Below are 15,618 nucleotides of genomic sequence, written 5' to 3' on the forward strand. Positions count from 1 at the left end.
TAATCATGTAATTTTCCCAAAAAAAAACTACTATTGATTTATATTCTATTTTTTATTGTTTTTTTTTTTTTTTTTTTTTGGTTGGAAGAAATTTTTTAATGTTTTACAGTGAACAATTGAACATTGGAGTGAGCTGACCCAGAGTTTTAATAATAAATTCCTTATTTTAATTTTTACTAGAGGGGAATCGTTATTCGCTGCATGAGGAAAATACCAATTGACAAACTGCTGATGTGAGGAGCTTTTTCAATTTCAAAGCTGGTTCATCTCTTTCCCTCTCTGGTCCGAAGCTGCTCTGTTGTTTCAAGAGGTTTTTTGTTTAGAAGGAGAATGGTTTTTGTTTCTTGGCAGGCATTCATATCCAGGTTGGTTTCTTTCCATTTTCAAAGTTTGTATTTGATTTGTCAACTTGGTATTTGGCAGATTACGTAAGGATTGATAGACTACCAGCCTTAAGCAGATTATGCTGAATGTTCCTTTTCTTTTCATGGTTTTGTATTGGATTGGCAGTTTCCGTTATCATTCCTTGTTGGGTTCCCATATTTTTATTTTTGATTTCTTAATTATTCCTTATAATCCCCAAATGGGTTGGTTAATTTTGGAATATTGAAGAATTTTCTTCTGGGTTTTGCTCAAGGAATGTTCTTGTTCTTTTTTACTTTTTCCCGTCGATACTGCTAATATCTTGAAGTTTGATCAGCAATGCTGATTAAATTTTACTGTTTGTGTTTTGCTTCTGATCCTGCTGTGTTTATCGCTTGGTTTTGTCCAAAACTGCGATTATTTGGACATTAAAATGATCAAGAAGAGAAACGAGATTGGTGACGATAGAAAAGATGTTTAGGATTTGAGTGATCCTAAGGGTTTTGTAGGTCTTGCACATAGATACTACCGTAACAGAAAAATTGAATAGTTGGCGGAAGCTTCACAATGGATTATAGTATGATGGGGCTTCTACAGTTGTTTATTTATGAACTTATTTTGGTAGACACAGGGCTTCTAAATTTATTTCTCATGAATTAATCTGATTCGATGCTATAAAGATTGTATTTCCCATCTGGTCATGTGCTACAGTCTTTTCAAGTCATTATCTTTTGTAGTCATCAATTTGGATTCAGGCCTTTATAGTTACTAAACTAAAGAGGTTAGTTTCATCCCATCTTTTTATTTACCAAAAACATCATTGATGTTTTAAATTCATTTAATGGAAGTGAGGTTCGATTTGACCATTTGGCTTTTCTTTCTTCCTGATGCTTATTTCCCTCTCACCATCTTAAATGAAATCATGATTCCCAGATCCTGTCAATAGTGGGTGGCATCCTTCTTAAACAAGCTGACCATATTCCTTTGCATATTCTCGTTGCAAGTTAATAACCTCATTCATGGCTAGCCACAGCTGTCTTTCTGCCTTATACACATAGCCCTAAAACCTACTCAGTCCTATATAAAAGGGAATCTTTGATTCAGGAAATGGTTGGAGATATTTGGGTGATCAAAACAGTAACAATAAACCAGATCTTTTCTCAAGAGAGTAATTTCAGATATGGAAAATTTTAAATAGCCGCAAGTCAAGAGGTCAGATTAGGCTAATAATCAAATCAAGTTCAGAAAACATATAATCAAATCGAGTTCAGAAAACATAGGGTAGAATACTAAAAATCTGAGATCAATCCAATGGACAGATCTGAAAATATGGACCAATCCTAGTGAAACTGGGAGAAGGGTTAAACTGTAATTTCACAATTTAGATTAGGGTTTGAAAAGTGGAAAGTAATTATCACTCTATTATCAGTAAATTACATAAGAATCAGCAATGACAATGCAACAGAACTAATCAATTGATTCAATACTCATGTTGCAGAATTCAGACTCAGGAACAAAGGACAGAATTAGAAAAACAGAAATATCTCAAGTTCAGATGGTCAGAATTAGGTCAAACTCATATTGAGTTCACCATTAGGGTCCTAAAACATATGGTCAAAATTTTGAAGGAATCTAATGGCTGGATTGCTTCATCTCAAAAAACATGTAACATGTAAATTCTAGGTAGAACAAGAATTTGCAGAAAAATTCAAGGTCTGAACTTACTTGTTAATGGTAGAAATGCAGAAGATAGATTCAATAAAACCAGTATAAGAGTTGGAACTCCTCCTCCTTTGAGAACATCTCCTCGTTGCTCACTATTTGTAGAGATAAGTTGGCTCTCATCCAGACAAGCCTCCAATTTGACATCCACAACTCCCCCTAGCAGAGGAGGACAAGCGACCTCTTTGGAGCTCATTTCCCTGGTTGACCAAGAGGAGAGTTTCTTAAGGCAAAAAGCAAGAATCAAATGGTTGGAGCTAGGTGACTCTAACACAGATTACTTCCATGGTCTTTGAAGGCTCTCACCCATCCCAATTCCATCCCCATGCTCATTGCAAGAGATGGGTCCCCACTCCACATTGTTGAAGCCATCAAGTCTGAAGCAGTTGCCTACTTTTCAGAGATTTTCCGGTCCCTCCTCTTCCTCCTTGGACCCCTTCCCTGAGGACTTTCTCAATAAGTTCATCCCCAGCCACCTTATTGGTTTCCTGCAAGCCATCCCTTCCGACGATAAGATTTTGGCAGTGGTTCTTTCTCACAAAGCTAACAAAGACCCCAGTCCGGATGGTTTCAGCATAGGTTTTTTTATTCTTCTTGTTGGGATATTATCAAAGATATCAAGGCTCTCAAGAGCTTCTTCTTCAATCCTAGTTGGATTTAAGGGGTCAAGCACTCATTTCTTTGCCTCATTCCTAAGAAAGAAGGAGCTTCCTCCATGTCAGACTTTATACCCATTTCCATATGTAACCTTTTTGTATAAGTTCATTGCAACGCCCTAGCTAATGGGCTTCAATTTGTTGTTCTCCCTGGTTAGCCCAAATCAATTTGCTTTCATCACCAGTAGAAGTATCTCTGATAATATTCTACTGTGTAACAAGGTTGTTCGTGGCTTTGATAGAAAAGCCTATTCTCCTGCTGCCCTCATGAAGATTGACATCCACAAAGACTTTGACTCTCAAGTGGGACTTCATTTCTGAAGTCTTGCTTAAGATCCTTCACTCCAATTTTGTCAATTGGATTCATTCTTGTATCTCCTCCCCCTTCTTCTCTGTGCTTGTTAATCGTAGTTCTGCCGGCTACTTCACCTCTACTATGGATATTTGGCAGGGTTGTCCCTATATCCCCTTTTCTTTTCTCTCTTGCTGAAATCATCTCTAGAAACATCTAATTCAATACAGACCTACATCTCATTTCGCCATCACCAAGTGCAAATCCTTCAGGCTTTCTTATCTTGCATTTTGCTGATGACCGTTTGATTTTCTCAATGGCAGATCTTGTTTGTATTGAGACCATTATGTCCTGTTAGCATCGGTTTGAAGGGTTGTCGGGCCTTCAGATCAATCTTCTCAAATCCCAAAGCTTATTAACTGGGGTCTTTTATGCAGATAGGGCTTCCTTCCTTGAGGTGACGGGTTTCTCCATTGGGTAACTTCCGGTCAAGTATGTGGGGCTGCCGTTGATCCTGGCCAGACTGACTGCCCATCACTGTACTCCTATGTTAGACCTCATCTGGAAGAGGCTACAACTTTGGAAGGGCAAGCTCCTATCATATGCAGGGTGCTTGGAATTGATTCGATCAGTCTCAAATCCTCCTACATTTATTGGCCAACTGTTTTTGTGCTCTGCCTCAAGCAACCATCCAGGCATTGTAGTCTCTTACGTGTACTTTCCTTTGGAAAGGAGCTGATTCATCTAGATATCTTCAACCAACTAGTTGGGCTGCAATCTGCCTCCTCAAGTATGAGGGAGGCCTTGGTTTGAGAAGGATTAAAGAGGTTAACACTGTTGGTATTCAGGTTGATCTAGAAAATTGTTACAAGAAAAGAGAGCAACTGGGTTGACTGGGTCTACTGGGCCTACTGGCTTCTTCAAAAGGATTCTCTTTTGATGGTCCCTACCCCCTTTGATGCTTCTTAGGTATGGCGTAAAATCTTGAGTCTAATGTCTACTGCTGTTGGAGCCATCCGCTCCATGATTGATGATGGAGTCTCCACTTCCCTTTGTCTTGATAATTGACACCCTTTGGGAGTCTTTTCCTCAGTGGTGGGTGCAAGGGCCATCTACTCTTCAGGCATTGATAAACAAGCATTGGTTTCTGCCATTATTCTAGGAGGTGTTTGGGCTCCTCCAGTTCCCTCCTATCCAACATTATCTGCCATCTAGCCCGCCTTACCTCCTCTCCCTTTTGGGCCTTGTGGTAGGGGTGACTCAATTGTTTGGCTTCCATCCTCTAACGGTCTCTTCAGCTCTTTCCTACTTGGGATTTTGTTAGAGCTTGTAGTCCTCTTTCTCCTTGGCAGAAGATTATTTGGTTTAAAGGGCGTATCCCGCGCCACAGTTTCACAGTTTGGAAGGTCCTCTCCAATTGCCTCCCCATGCAGTCCTTCCTCCTCTACTGTTAGATTGGCATCTCTCCTTCCTGTTGTTTATGCAGGAATGGTATTAAAGACGAAGCACCTCTTTTTCGCCTGCCCTTCTCCTCTGTAGTCTGGAGAAGGATCTTGGGGAAATGTTGGCCATGTAATAGAAGAATTCCCTTTGGCAAGAGAATGCATTTGGGTGGATATGACCTATGCTGGTAAATCTATCTGTGATGTTGTCGATAGGCTTGCTTTTGGTGCTACAATCAACCACATTTGGATGGAGCACAATTTTTGTTTATGGTCCTCCAACTCTTGATCCTATGATATGATTTGGAAGTCCATCTCTTTTCATATTAGCTCCTAGATCTCCTTGTCCCCTTCTCAGATTGTAATGGACACCCCAAGGAACAAGCTTATTGTTGTCCCTTGGGGTTTGCTCTTGTCTTTATTGCAACCTTCCGTTCCTCCTCCTTGAAAGCTTGTTTTTAGTTACCTACGTTCGCTTGCTTGTACTTTGCGCTTTTCCCCTTTTTGGGGCCCCTTGTTTCTTTCTTTCTTAGGTAATGATTCTTTATTCACACACACACACACACCCCAAAAAAAAAAAATTATAGCAGTACAGTAACATGAGCAATAGAGCAATCCACCCGGGCTTTACACCCCAAGGTGTTCGTTTGGATGAAACACCAAGGTTTTCCTTATCAAACACAAGGGTTTTCTTCACAACATGAAGAGAAGAGCATCAAAAGCTTTTCATTAATCAATTTTTGTGTACAATGCTGGCCTCCTATAATGTAGAAGGGTTTCAACTAAGAACCACTCTACAGTAGGATCGGTAATAGTTGCAGCAGATCATCAATTATAGAAGCAAATCCGAATTAGGGTTTAAAATAGAAGGTAGACTCCAAAATAGAACGTTTAGTATAGCGGGCATCCTTTTTGTGATGTTGCTATTGCTGTTATATGATCTTTTGTTCGCGATTGGGGTTCTCTACTGCTTATTATTGCTTGTTGTTGTTTGGTTTTATTCGACATGGTTTTTTTTACTTACTGTTGCTTATTGGTGGCCATTGTGCTTGAGCTGGTGATGCACTGCTGGGTGGTGCTGCAATTGTTATCTTGTGCTTTTGTTCCAAGTTGGAGATTTCTTTTTTCTATATGTGTACTCCAGTTTGAGGGAGAGTGTTGAGAATGGGCCCTTGTGCCGTGGTGGTACAAGGGTAGTTTGGGTAATTTACCATGAATAGGGGGATTGTCCCTATCTTGGTTTCTTAGTTGTTTCCATTGTTTTATGTTAGTTTCCTTGTTAGGGTTAGTTTCTTGGTTGACAAGGAATGAGTTTCTTATTTTGATGTAATTTGTTATTATTATAAATACAAACTGTGGGAGAGGAACTCAGTGCATCGAGTTCTCTTCTTTTCTTCACCATCTCTTCTTCTTCTATCGTTTCTTCTCAGGATTTGTAACAAACCTGAATCGCAGAGACAAGTTGAGAGTGTTGGAGAAGGGATAGAGAGTATAATTCGTTGCTTGCAAGGTGACTAGTGATGGAAAATCATCTATTACCTGTCAGGCTTAAAATATAGTTGATTTTGTCGTTCTCCAGGTGGGATTGCTGGTTAAAAGTTCTAGGGTTTGTTCAGAGTTTCTCCCATTCAATGAGGAAGTGGTTGAAAGATGAGGTTGAAGGGCCTTTAATATGATGCTTTTATAAAATATATATGACAATATTAACCCTTGATATGAACCAATATGACCACGTGCTTATTGAAGGTTTGTGCATAAATGAGAATAAATAGTTTGCTGGAAAGGAATTTGAGAAGCCATGAAGGCAGAAGGAGAACTCCTCAATTAAGTTTCAAAACAATCGTACAAGACCTTGGGGACGTCAGCAGCAAACTAAAAGGGTGGGTCTCTTCTATTAATGAGCTTATTTGTATCTCTAAATTGGGGTTGCCAATCAAGTCTAGACCACCAAACCGTATTGTGGAAACTCATTGGTGTAAGCCCATGTATCCATGTGTCAAACTTGATGTTGATGGTTCATCTCTGGGTAATCCAGGAACAACTGGCGTAGGAGGCATTTTTACTCTTTAGAGATTCCCAAGGAAATATTATTCATGCCTTTAAAGAATTTCTTGGGATCAAAACTAATTATGCTGCAGATTTTTTGGCTTTTATGAGAGAGCTTCACTTCATCAATGAGATGGGATTCACTGAAGTATGGGTTGAATGTGACTCAGCCTCCATTGTTCTTCTTGTACAAGCAAATCGGCTTCCATGGTTTCTTTGGTAAGATTGGCTTAGTTTGCAGCCTGTTCTATCCTCTATTAGGTTGAGGATCTCTCACTGCCTTAGAGAATTTAATCCAATAGCAAACTGCCTATCAAGGGATGCAGCAATTTCAGGAGTTTTGGGATGAGTTACTATTTTTCCTTTTAATATTCAAGAAGAGATTAGAAAGGATATCCTGGGAATGCCAAGATATCGATTTCGTTAGTTTTCTATTTGCGGTGGGCAGCCCTATTGATGGTATTGCCAAAGGTGAGGCTGCTTTTCCTTTTTTGTTTTTGTGTTTTTTTTTTGGTATTTCTTGGGAATGCCCAGGTTCAGTCTTTGTAATCTCCTTTTTATTTAATATATTGATTCTGATTCCTAGCGGGAAAAAAAAAGAATAAATGGTTTACAGTCACAAATGAAAAATAGCTCTTCAACTATTTGTGATTTGTAATAAATCATGTCTTACCAAATACCTGAAAAAAAATAGAAATAGCTCAGATAAATACAAATAGAAATTATACCAAAGAGAGCCTTAACTAACTAATCCCGTATGCGTAGCCTCTACCCACATTATAGGCCCATTAAAGTGACCCATTACAATGGAAACCCATGGGATCAAAGGCCCAACACATATATAACCCAAGTACCCAACCTTAGACTTATATTCCTAATAAAACGAGCCCATTTCAGTGATGAATCTGCATCAAGATGTTGTTATGTATTCTTGCCCATTTCAATGATTACATTATATTGATTTACTTGAGTTTGTTCATCTTTTTTTCAAATATTTTCTACAGAAAAGAATGGGGGAGAGAGATTCAGGAAGAAAATGCTTATCAATTTTCTTCGCAGATCAGATTTCTTGATCTTCACAAGTGGTGGTACCTTAAGGTGGAATTATTCGGCAGAGGATTGGTTTTGAGAGAGCGAGAGATGGCTTGTTGTTGAGGGGGAGCAGTTATGAGACAATTTGGGCAGAACTTGGTCAGAGTGAAGAAGATATCAATCTTCTGGAATTTGGTTGATGGATGGGAATGCTAGTGCTTTCAGTTAATGAATAAGAGGGGGTCGGCTTACTATAATAGTAGTTCTCAAATTAAGAACAAGGTTAATACAAAATACTGTGTTCAGAACTCAATGTTTAGGGAAACAAAATTATAAGGTTGTGAGCAGACCTAAACCTAGATAGAAGGAGCAGTTGCAGATCTTAATACTCAATTGGAAAGAGATTCTGAAAGAGAATTGCAGGAAAGAATTTAAAGAATGGAATATAGTGAGTGGAATATGTAATAGAGTAAAGGATAAGATGAGAAGATAAGATGAATCAAACGAAACAGATCTATGTCAGTTTTGACTTTTAGATCTGAATGATGGTATGTCCTGCATATCTGATCTGTTTAATAGAAATCTAAAAAAGCACTAATTTAGAAGCAAGAGAAGCTTCCGATCAGCAGGTAGAGAAGCTGATCAGGGATTAGCCACACAAGGCTATATACAAGCTTTATTATCCTAACTAACTCAACTTTATACCCTTAATGGGGCTCTAAGACTGACATTTATCAAGTTAATAAGACAAGACGTTTGATGAGTCTGTGGATAACCAAAAGAACTCCAACTAACTTGGATTTCCTTATCAGAAACCAACCTCATCTATATAAATTACTGCTGCATCCCATTTTAAGACTCCTAAAATAAAAGCAAATGATTTATATACCCTTTAACAGCCCATTTGAACTATCTATTTCGACCCATTAAAATAAACCCACAAAAATAGTAAGAACCTATGTATTAAAAGCAGACTCTGTTCTTCACATCAGATTGTGTTAATAACTTACATTGATTGAATGCTAAGAAGGTAGAAGTTTAGGATGTTTTAGGTCCAAAACATTTTGGAATGCTGCTAACTTCCTCTTTAAGACAGGGATGTTAATCTTTTGTTACAAACACTAATGTCCACCAACTTTTCATCATTTTTCTCTTCATTCACCGTATTTTCCACAATTTATTCCTGATGGGATTCTATCACCTTCTACTTATTCCAACATTGTCATCATTGGGATTCTTGTCTGTGTTGGTCTCTTCCAATCAATGGGACTTTTGACTTCTTAACTCTCCAATTTGAAAGGTCAAGGAAAGCACTGTCACTCAGATCCCTTCCATCAACAATGAGAATACTGTAACTAAGTAATTTCTTTTGAAAATGCTGATGTTGATTCCTTTGAACATGTATGAGCATGGAAATCCTCAAAAGTCTTGTGAATTACCTCTCGGTTAATTCTGACATGAGCCTTTTGGTATAGTTTGGTTCCTCTCCTTCCACCAGACTCATCAAACTATGAAAGTTACTTGGCTATTCTTGGTAGGGGGAATCTAAAGATACATATTGACTAAGGTCTAAAGGTTGCCTTCCAACTATTAATTGGTATGCATGTACCAAAAATTTGATGGATTTCCATCCAGGGGACCTAGAGGGAAGGGGAAGGAGCTGACTGGACTAGATGACTAACCATTTCTTTTCAGGAAAGAATCTAACCAATCTTCTGTATTGCTATTGAATTGCTTTCTCTTTCTACCTTTTTGAATGTCTAATCACGAATAATATTCTACTTTTTTATTCAGTAAACGGTTAAATGGGTCAAGTCAATTTTCACTATAAGTTTCCATAACGAAAAGATTGCGACTTGTACACATGTACCACAAAAAATTTGATGGATTTCCATTCGGGAAATCGGTGGTTGGGGGTTGGGGGTTGGGAATGGGGATGGTGTGGCTGACTGCAAACATTTTCTTATGGGACTCTGCCTTATTTTCAGTGACTGATCCAAAAAAATGATGCTTTTGTTAGAGTTCTAAATTCATTTTGATTGTGTTAATTTTTGTTGTAATCATACATAGGTGGAAGCCATTGGGTGGTTTATTTGAAGTCCTGCATGTGTACTACTTATAACATTACCTGAATCTGGTGGTGAATCAATTTTACCCCAGCAGTTACTCTCTAGATGTATCACTCTGTTCTACTTACATTTATCTCTCCTATCCTGTGTAAAGCACGAACATTAAACTTCTTGTTGTTAAAAGGTTGCACAAAAAGAAATCTGAACTAGACAACAATTGTAGATTTGTTCCCCATCTTTTCAGGTTTGACTAATTTCTTTGAAGTGTTCAAATGCATAAAATTGCTACTTTTGGTCTTCAATTCCTTTAACGCCTTTGGAAGATAGGGTACAGAGTGGAGAATGATAAATCAAGTGGAACCGATATCTGTGATATTTTATGTGGGTAACTTTTAATACAGTATGAAGAAGATAAAATTTCCAAAACGGTATGTTATCGTCATTTTAACTTTCCTCAGCACATGTGTTTGCTATGTGGAACGTGTGGGCTTCTCAATTGCTTACACAGTTGCTGCTGATGCTGCTGGGGTGAACCAGTCCAGCAAAGGCACTATACCTTCAACATTCTACTACGGGTATGCTTGTTCACAAGTGCCAGGGGGATGGGCAGCTCAGAGGTTGGGTGGAAGACGTGTTCTCCTCCTCTCATTTGTGTTATGGTCTCTAACTTGTGCTTTGGTACCCTTGGATCCAAACCGAGTCTCTATCTTGGTGATGGCCCGCTTGCTTGTTGGGGTGTCACAAGGTTTTATGTTCCCATCCATCCACACTGTCCTAGCACAGTGGGTACCACCAAATGAACGGTCACGCTCAGTGTCTCTCACAACTTCTGGCATGTACCTTGGTGCAGCAGCGGGCATGCTTGTGCTGCCCAGCCTGGTGAAATTTAATGGACCCCAATCAATATTTTTAGCTGAAGCTGCTCTAGGTGCCTTCTGGTCCCTACTTTGGTTTAAATATGCTAGTGACCCACCTCGCTCTGATCATCCTAAGGCAACAACTGCTGGCTTTGGGGAGTCTTTACTGCCAATCAAAGGGGGAAAACTGAAGGCTGAAAATGGTTTAACTGGGGTCCGTACTGCCAAAATCCCATGGAAACAAATATTCTTTAGCTTGCCAGTTTGGGCAATTGTGGTGAATAACTTCACTTTTCATTATGCATTGTATGTGCTGATGAATTGGTTGCCCACATACTTTGAGCAAGGCCTCCAGCATAGTCTTCAGGATATGGGTTCTTCTAAAATGCTTCCTTACCTTAACATGTTCATTTTCTCCAATATTGGTGGGGTGGTTGCAGATCACTTAATCATCACAAGGACGTTGTCTGTGACCAGGACTCGCAAGTTTTTGAATACTATTGGGTTCTTGGTAGCTTCTCTTGCATTAATGGCACTTCCAATGTTCAGAACTTCCGGTGGGGCTGTCTTTTGTTCTTCATTGGCTCTTGGATTCCTTGCCCTGGGTAGAGCTGGGTTTGCAGTAAATCACATGGGTGTTGCTCCAAGGTATGCAGGAATCGTAATGGGAGTTTCTAATACTGCTGGGACATTAGCGGGCATTGTTGGAGTTGATCTAACGGGTAGGCTTCTTGAAGCTGCTAAAACTGCTTATATGGATCTTTTCAGTCCCGAAAGCTGGAGATCAGCGTTTTTAATCCCAGGATACCTCTGCATTTTCAGTTCGCTTGTATTTCTGCTATTCTCAACCGGGGAGAAGATTTTTGACTGAGAAGGTCAACCCGGTAATTTTAAAATGATTTACAGAAACGATAATGGATCATTGTTACTGTAACGTGGTAGATATTTCAATAGGTTTCTTTTTGGGAATTCCCTCAGATTTTCCTGGGCATGTTGGTCTACAAAAAAGAGGTATACGTTCTAACATTCACAGCCATAAAGAGTCTGAAATCCCAAACATTGTATAACAGAATTCAATTCTTTTTTGCTACCATGTTTTTACTATTTGTGGATTGTGTTAATTATCAGAGTTCATTCACTTATTTCTGGATGTCATATATATATATAGGGAGAAAGTTCTCTATCCGGGAGTGTGGCCTATGCCAGCACTCCCATGAGTCTATCTCTGTCCTTCCTATTTGAAAAGACACCTCTACCCCCTTGTTTTAAGGAGGAGAGAGATAGACACATGGGAGTGCTGGCGTAGGCCACACTTCCGGACAGAAAACTGCTTCCCATATATAAATATATATATATTTGTTGTTGTTGTTGAACGAGCTTTTTTATTATAAAAGTAATGAAACAAAAAAGCGGTGGAGGATGAGTTGACTTAATTGATGAGAATGGACCAGACCATTATGAAGACTTGGAGGTCAATCTTTCTTTCAACTGACAATTGCTGTAGGATCCTACTATTTTGTTGTTCCAGTGGAGAAGATTTCAAAGAGAAAGATTTGATTTGGTTGTATGATCTTAGATTCTTAATCACACACTCTATGGCATTGCTTATTCAATTAAAAAAAAATTCTAATTAATGATTTGAATGAGTGGAAATACATGTAGAATTGATCTAACAAAAAGCAAATCTAACCACCACGTTCTGCATTACTCTGAAGTCTGAACCAACTGCAACTACTGTTGTGTCATTGGTAATATTAATGGTCATTGAAAAAATTCTGAAAAGGTATCATTACTTGCTAGTCCAAGAGAATATCTGAATTCTTAAAAGCTTTTTGATCTGGCTACACTCTGATGATGAAACATGAGAAATTTTGTTAGGTTTCTGTAAAAATTCATCCTTTGTTAATATTAATCAGAAACAATGGTTTGATGGTCTGGTGTGTGATCTGGTGGTAAGGAATTGGTTTCTCAAAATATGATTCAGCAGGTGTGTGGTCTGTTGATCTGGTTTTGGTGTGTATGTGATTTTAGCAGGTTTGCTTCTCCTTATGCGATTCAAAAGTGTTACAAGTCTGGGTGTCTGGTGACTGTGAATGTGGCTGTGAGGATCAGTTTCTTTTCTGTTGTGTTGACTGCTACAGGTCAGTTTTTTCTATTTCACCTACTGTTGGGGATATTATTACACTGTGGTTGAATTATATGTATATAATGGGAGATTCCAAATCTACGGTTTATACAGTTAATGTACAAATCACACCAATTACGTTAATGTGCCTCTAGTTATTTATTATGGGTCCAAGCTATGAATTACATCAATGCAAAAGGAAAACTGAAGTATTTAACTTTAGTTCCTCCAAGGCTCAAAAGAATATGAAGAATAGATGAGAGAATAAGGCCATACTGGAACAATCTGGAGCCTTCCATTGCTGCTAGTGTTATGTTTCATACTGTTGCTAAAGGTGTTTGAGAAGATTTGAAGGAAAATATCTCTCAAGCTAAGAATATATTTCGTGTTTGTGATCTTTATAAAACGATTTTCAATTTTAAACAAGGTGACTAGTGCTGAATTTCAAGTAGCATAGTGTTTATCTGGTCTTAGCTTTTGAGTTACATCTGGCTTGAAGTTAGATACTTGCTGGAGAAATAGTTCCATATATGAACAAAGTTCTTTGTCGCATTCAATGAATTATTGCTCCCTTTCTAAACACAGCTGAATCACCTCACCCTTCCAAGGAAATTTCTACCTTATTTGGTTAGTAGTGGAGGTCGAGGCAGAGGTGTTGGATTTCCTAGTAAAGGCCGTGGTTGGGGAGGTTGAGGATGTGGAACTGGTGGACGTAGTGGAGAACAGCCAAACGATTTTCCATGCCAATATACCTGATGTGGTAGAGAGAATCACACAACTGAAAAGTGTTGGGATAAATTTTGGCATGCCGCAGTGGGTAAACTAATCAGTTGTTGAGGCCAATTCTTGAGTGTTGTCATCTAATGAAACTGATCTTGTTTGTACATTCGATGCAAGTGAGTGTAATTGTCTTGTGATGATTACCAGTCTCCTAAGAAGTGTACAGCAACTTTGAGACTCAGTCGTCCACCTCATCATTCACTATTACAATGGCCCATACAAGTACAGCTGCGCTATTTCCTCCATCTTCCAATTTGGTTATTGACTCTGGGTGTCTTTACGACCGGTAAGTCAGATGTATTCATTTACTTTGCTTCCAGAAATCTTCTAATTCCTTGGAAGTTTTCTATCTAATGTATCTTCTTTTCATTGTCTTTTGTACTTTATGTTCCTAATCTCTCTTCTTTTTGTTAATCAACTTACGAATCACTAAACTATTCAGTTATGTTTTCCCCATCCTATTGTGTCTTTCAGGATCTCCAAATGAAGACGATTGATGTAGAGCGTGAAGAGGATTACTTGTACCATTTTGTTAGTGTTTCCTCTCCAGTTGTTGAATCAGGTGTTTCTAGTATTTATCTCATTTACAATGGTATTTTCAATTAGGTCACTTGTCCCTCTCCAAACTTCAGCGAATGGTTCCTAGCTGCAATTCAGTTTTTCATATTGAGTATGAAGCGTGTGAGCTTGGTAAGCATCATCATTCTTCCTTTCCTTCTCGTGTTGAATCTAGGAGTTCAACTTTGTTTTTCCTAGTTCATTCTGATATCTGGGGTCTGTGTCATGTCAAAAGTAAGCCTGGTTTATCTTTATTTCTTTCCTTCTTTTTTGAGTTTAGGACTTCAATTATGTTTTTCTTAGTCCATTATGATATCTGGGGTTTGTGTCGTGTTAAAAGTAAGTGTGGTTGTTAGGGTTCTGTAACTTTTGTGGATGATCATTTTTAATTTGGTTATATTTATTGAAAGATCGTTCAGAGTTGTTGTCAAGCTTTAAATAATTTTATATTGAATCAAAACTTAATTTGGTGTTAGTTTAAATAATTTTCATTCTAATAATGCACTTGAGTATGCTCAGGATTAAATTTTTTCATTTTGTTTTGAATATGACATTATTCATTAGACCTACAACAACAACAACAAAAACCTCAGCCTTATCCCAACTTAATGGGGTCGGCTACGTGGATCCAAAAAGAGCAAAGTAGGGAAAACAGAGACCACTTATACATATTCCCCTCAACAAAATGGTGTTGCCAAGAGGAAAATTGCCATTTATTAGATTTGCTCGATTGCTGTTAAGCAATATGCATGTTCCTAAGTTCTTTTGGGTGGATGTTGTGCTTACTTCATGTTATATTGTTGGGATTTGGGAAATTATGACTTGTTTCAATAATGACACTAGCCCCTTTATTTATAATAGTATGAAGTAGGATTACAATAGAATAACCAATAAGACTGAACTACCCTTGTACCCATATTACACCCATATTACAATACTCTCCCTCAAGTTGGAGCATAGATATCACACATGCCCAACTTGCTCAAAATCGGATGAAACACTTTACTGCTAAACCTTTTTGTGAGGACATTTGCTAACTGCTCACTGGACTTCACAGAAAGATTGCAAATAAAACCCAACTCCAACTTTTCCTTGATGAAGTGGCAGCTAATCTCAACATTTTTGGTGCGATCATGTTGAGTTGGGTTATGGACAATGCTAATTGCAGACTTGTTATCACAGTATAACATCATATGAACACAGACATGAAGACCCAAATCACAACGGAGACCTTGAAGCCATAGCAACTCACAAACACTATGTGCCATAACACGAAATTCATCCTCCGCACTGGACCAAGCAACCACAGTCTGTTTTTTACTACACTAGGTAACAAGGTTGCTACCAACAAGAGTGCCATGTCCAACAATAGTGCCATGTCCAGATGTTGATCTCTTGTCATCTAGTGAACCGGCCCAGTCTGCATCAGTAAAGGCTTGTACAGAATACCTTTCCCTGAGGCCAACTTCGTGTACCTAAGAATCCAAACGATGGCCTCCATATGAGAAACACCAAGGTTGTGCATGTACTAACTCACCAAACTCACAACATAGGCTATGTCCAGCATGGTATGAGATAAATAAATGAGACGTCCGACTAGGCATTGGTATCTCCCCTTATCAACTGGCTCACTATCCTTAGCTTTCAAATGGGAGTTAGCCTCGAGAAGAGTATTT

General features: G+C 38.5%; 1 protein-coding gene across 1 annotated transcript; it reads left to right on the forward strand.

The window, feature by feature from the left end:
• Positions 1-253: 253 nt before the first annotated feature.
• On the forward strand, positions 254-11,422 carry LOC122641731 (probable anion transporter 5). Its single transcript, XM_043835021.1, has 2 exons — positions 254-365; positions 9,867-11,422. The coding sequence occupies exon 2, from the start codon at positions 10,025-10,027 to the stop codon at positions 11,348-11,350; it is 1,326 nt and encodes a 441-aa protein (XP_043690956.1). The 5' UTR covers positions 254-365; positions 9,867-10,024; the 3' UTR covers positions 11,351-11,422.
• The last annotated feature ends 4,196 nt before the right edge of the window (positions 11,423-15,618 follow it).

Source organism: Telopea speciosissima, chromosome 10 (assembly GCF_018873765.1).
Source record: "Telopea speciosissima isolate NSW1024214 ecotype Mountain lineage chromosome 10, Tspe_v1, whole genome shotgun sequence".
Classification (NCBI taxonomy): Eukaryota; Viridiplantae; Streptophyta; class Magnoliopsida; order Proteales; family Proteaceae; genus Telopea; species Telopea speciosissima.

Coding starts and splice junctions, on each gene's coding strand:
- LOC122641731 (XM_043835021.1), top strand. CDS start 10,025: ATGAAGAAGATAAAATTTCCAAAACGGTATGTTATCGTCATTTTAACT.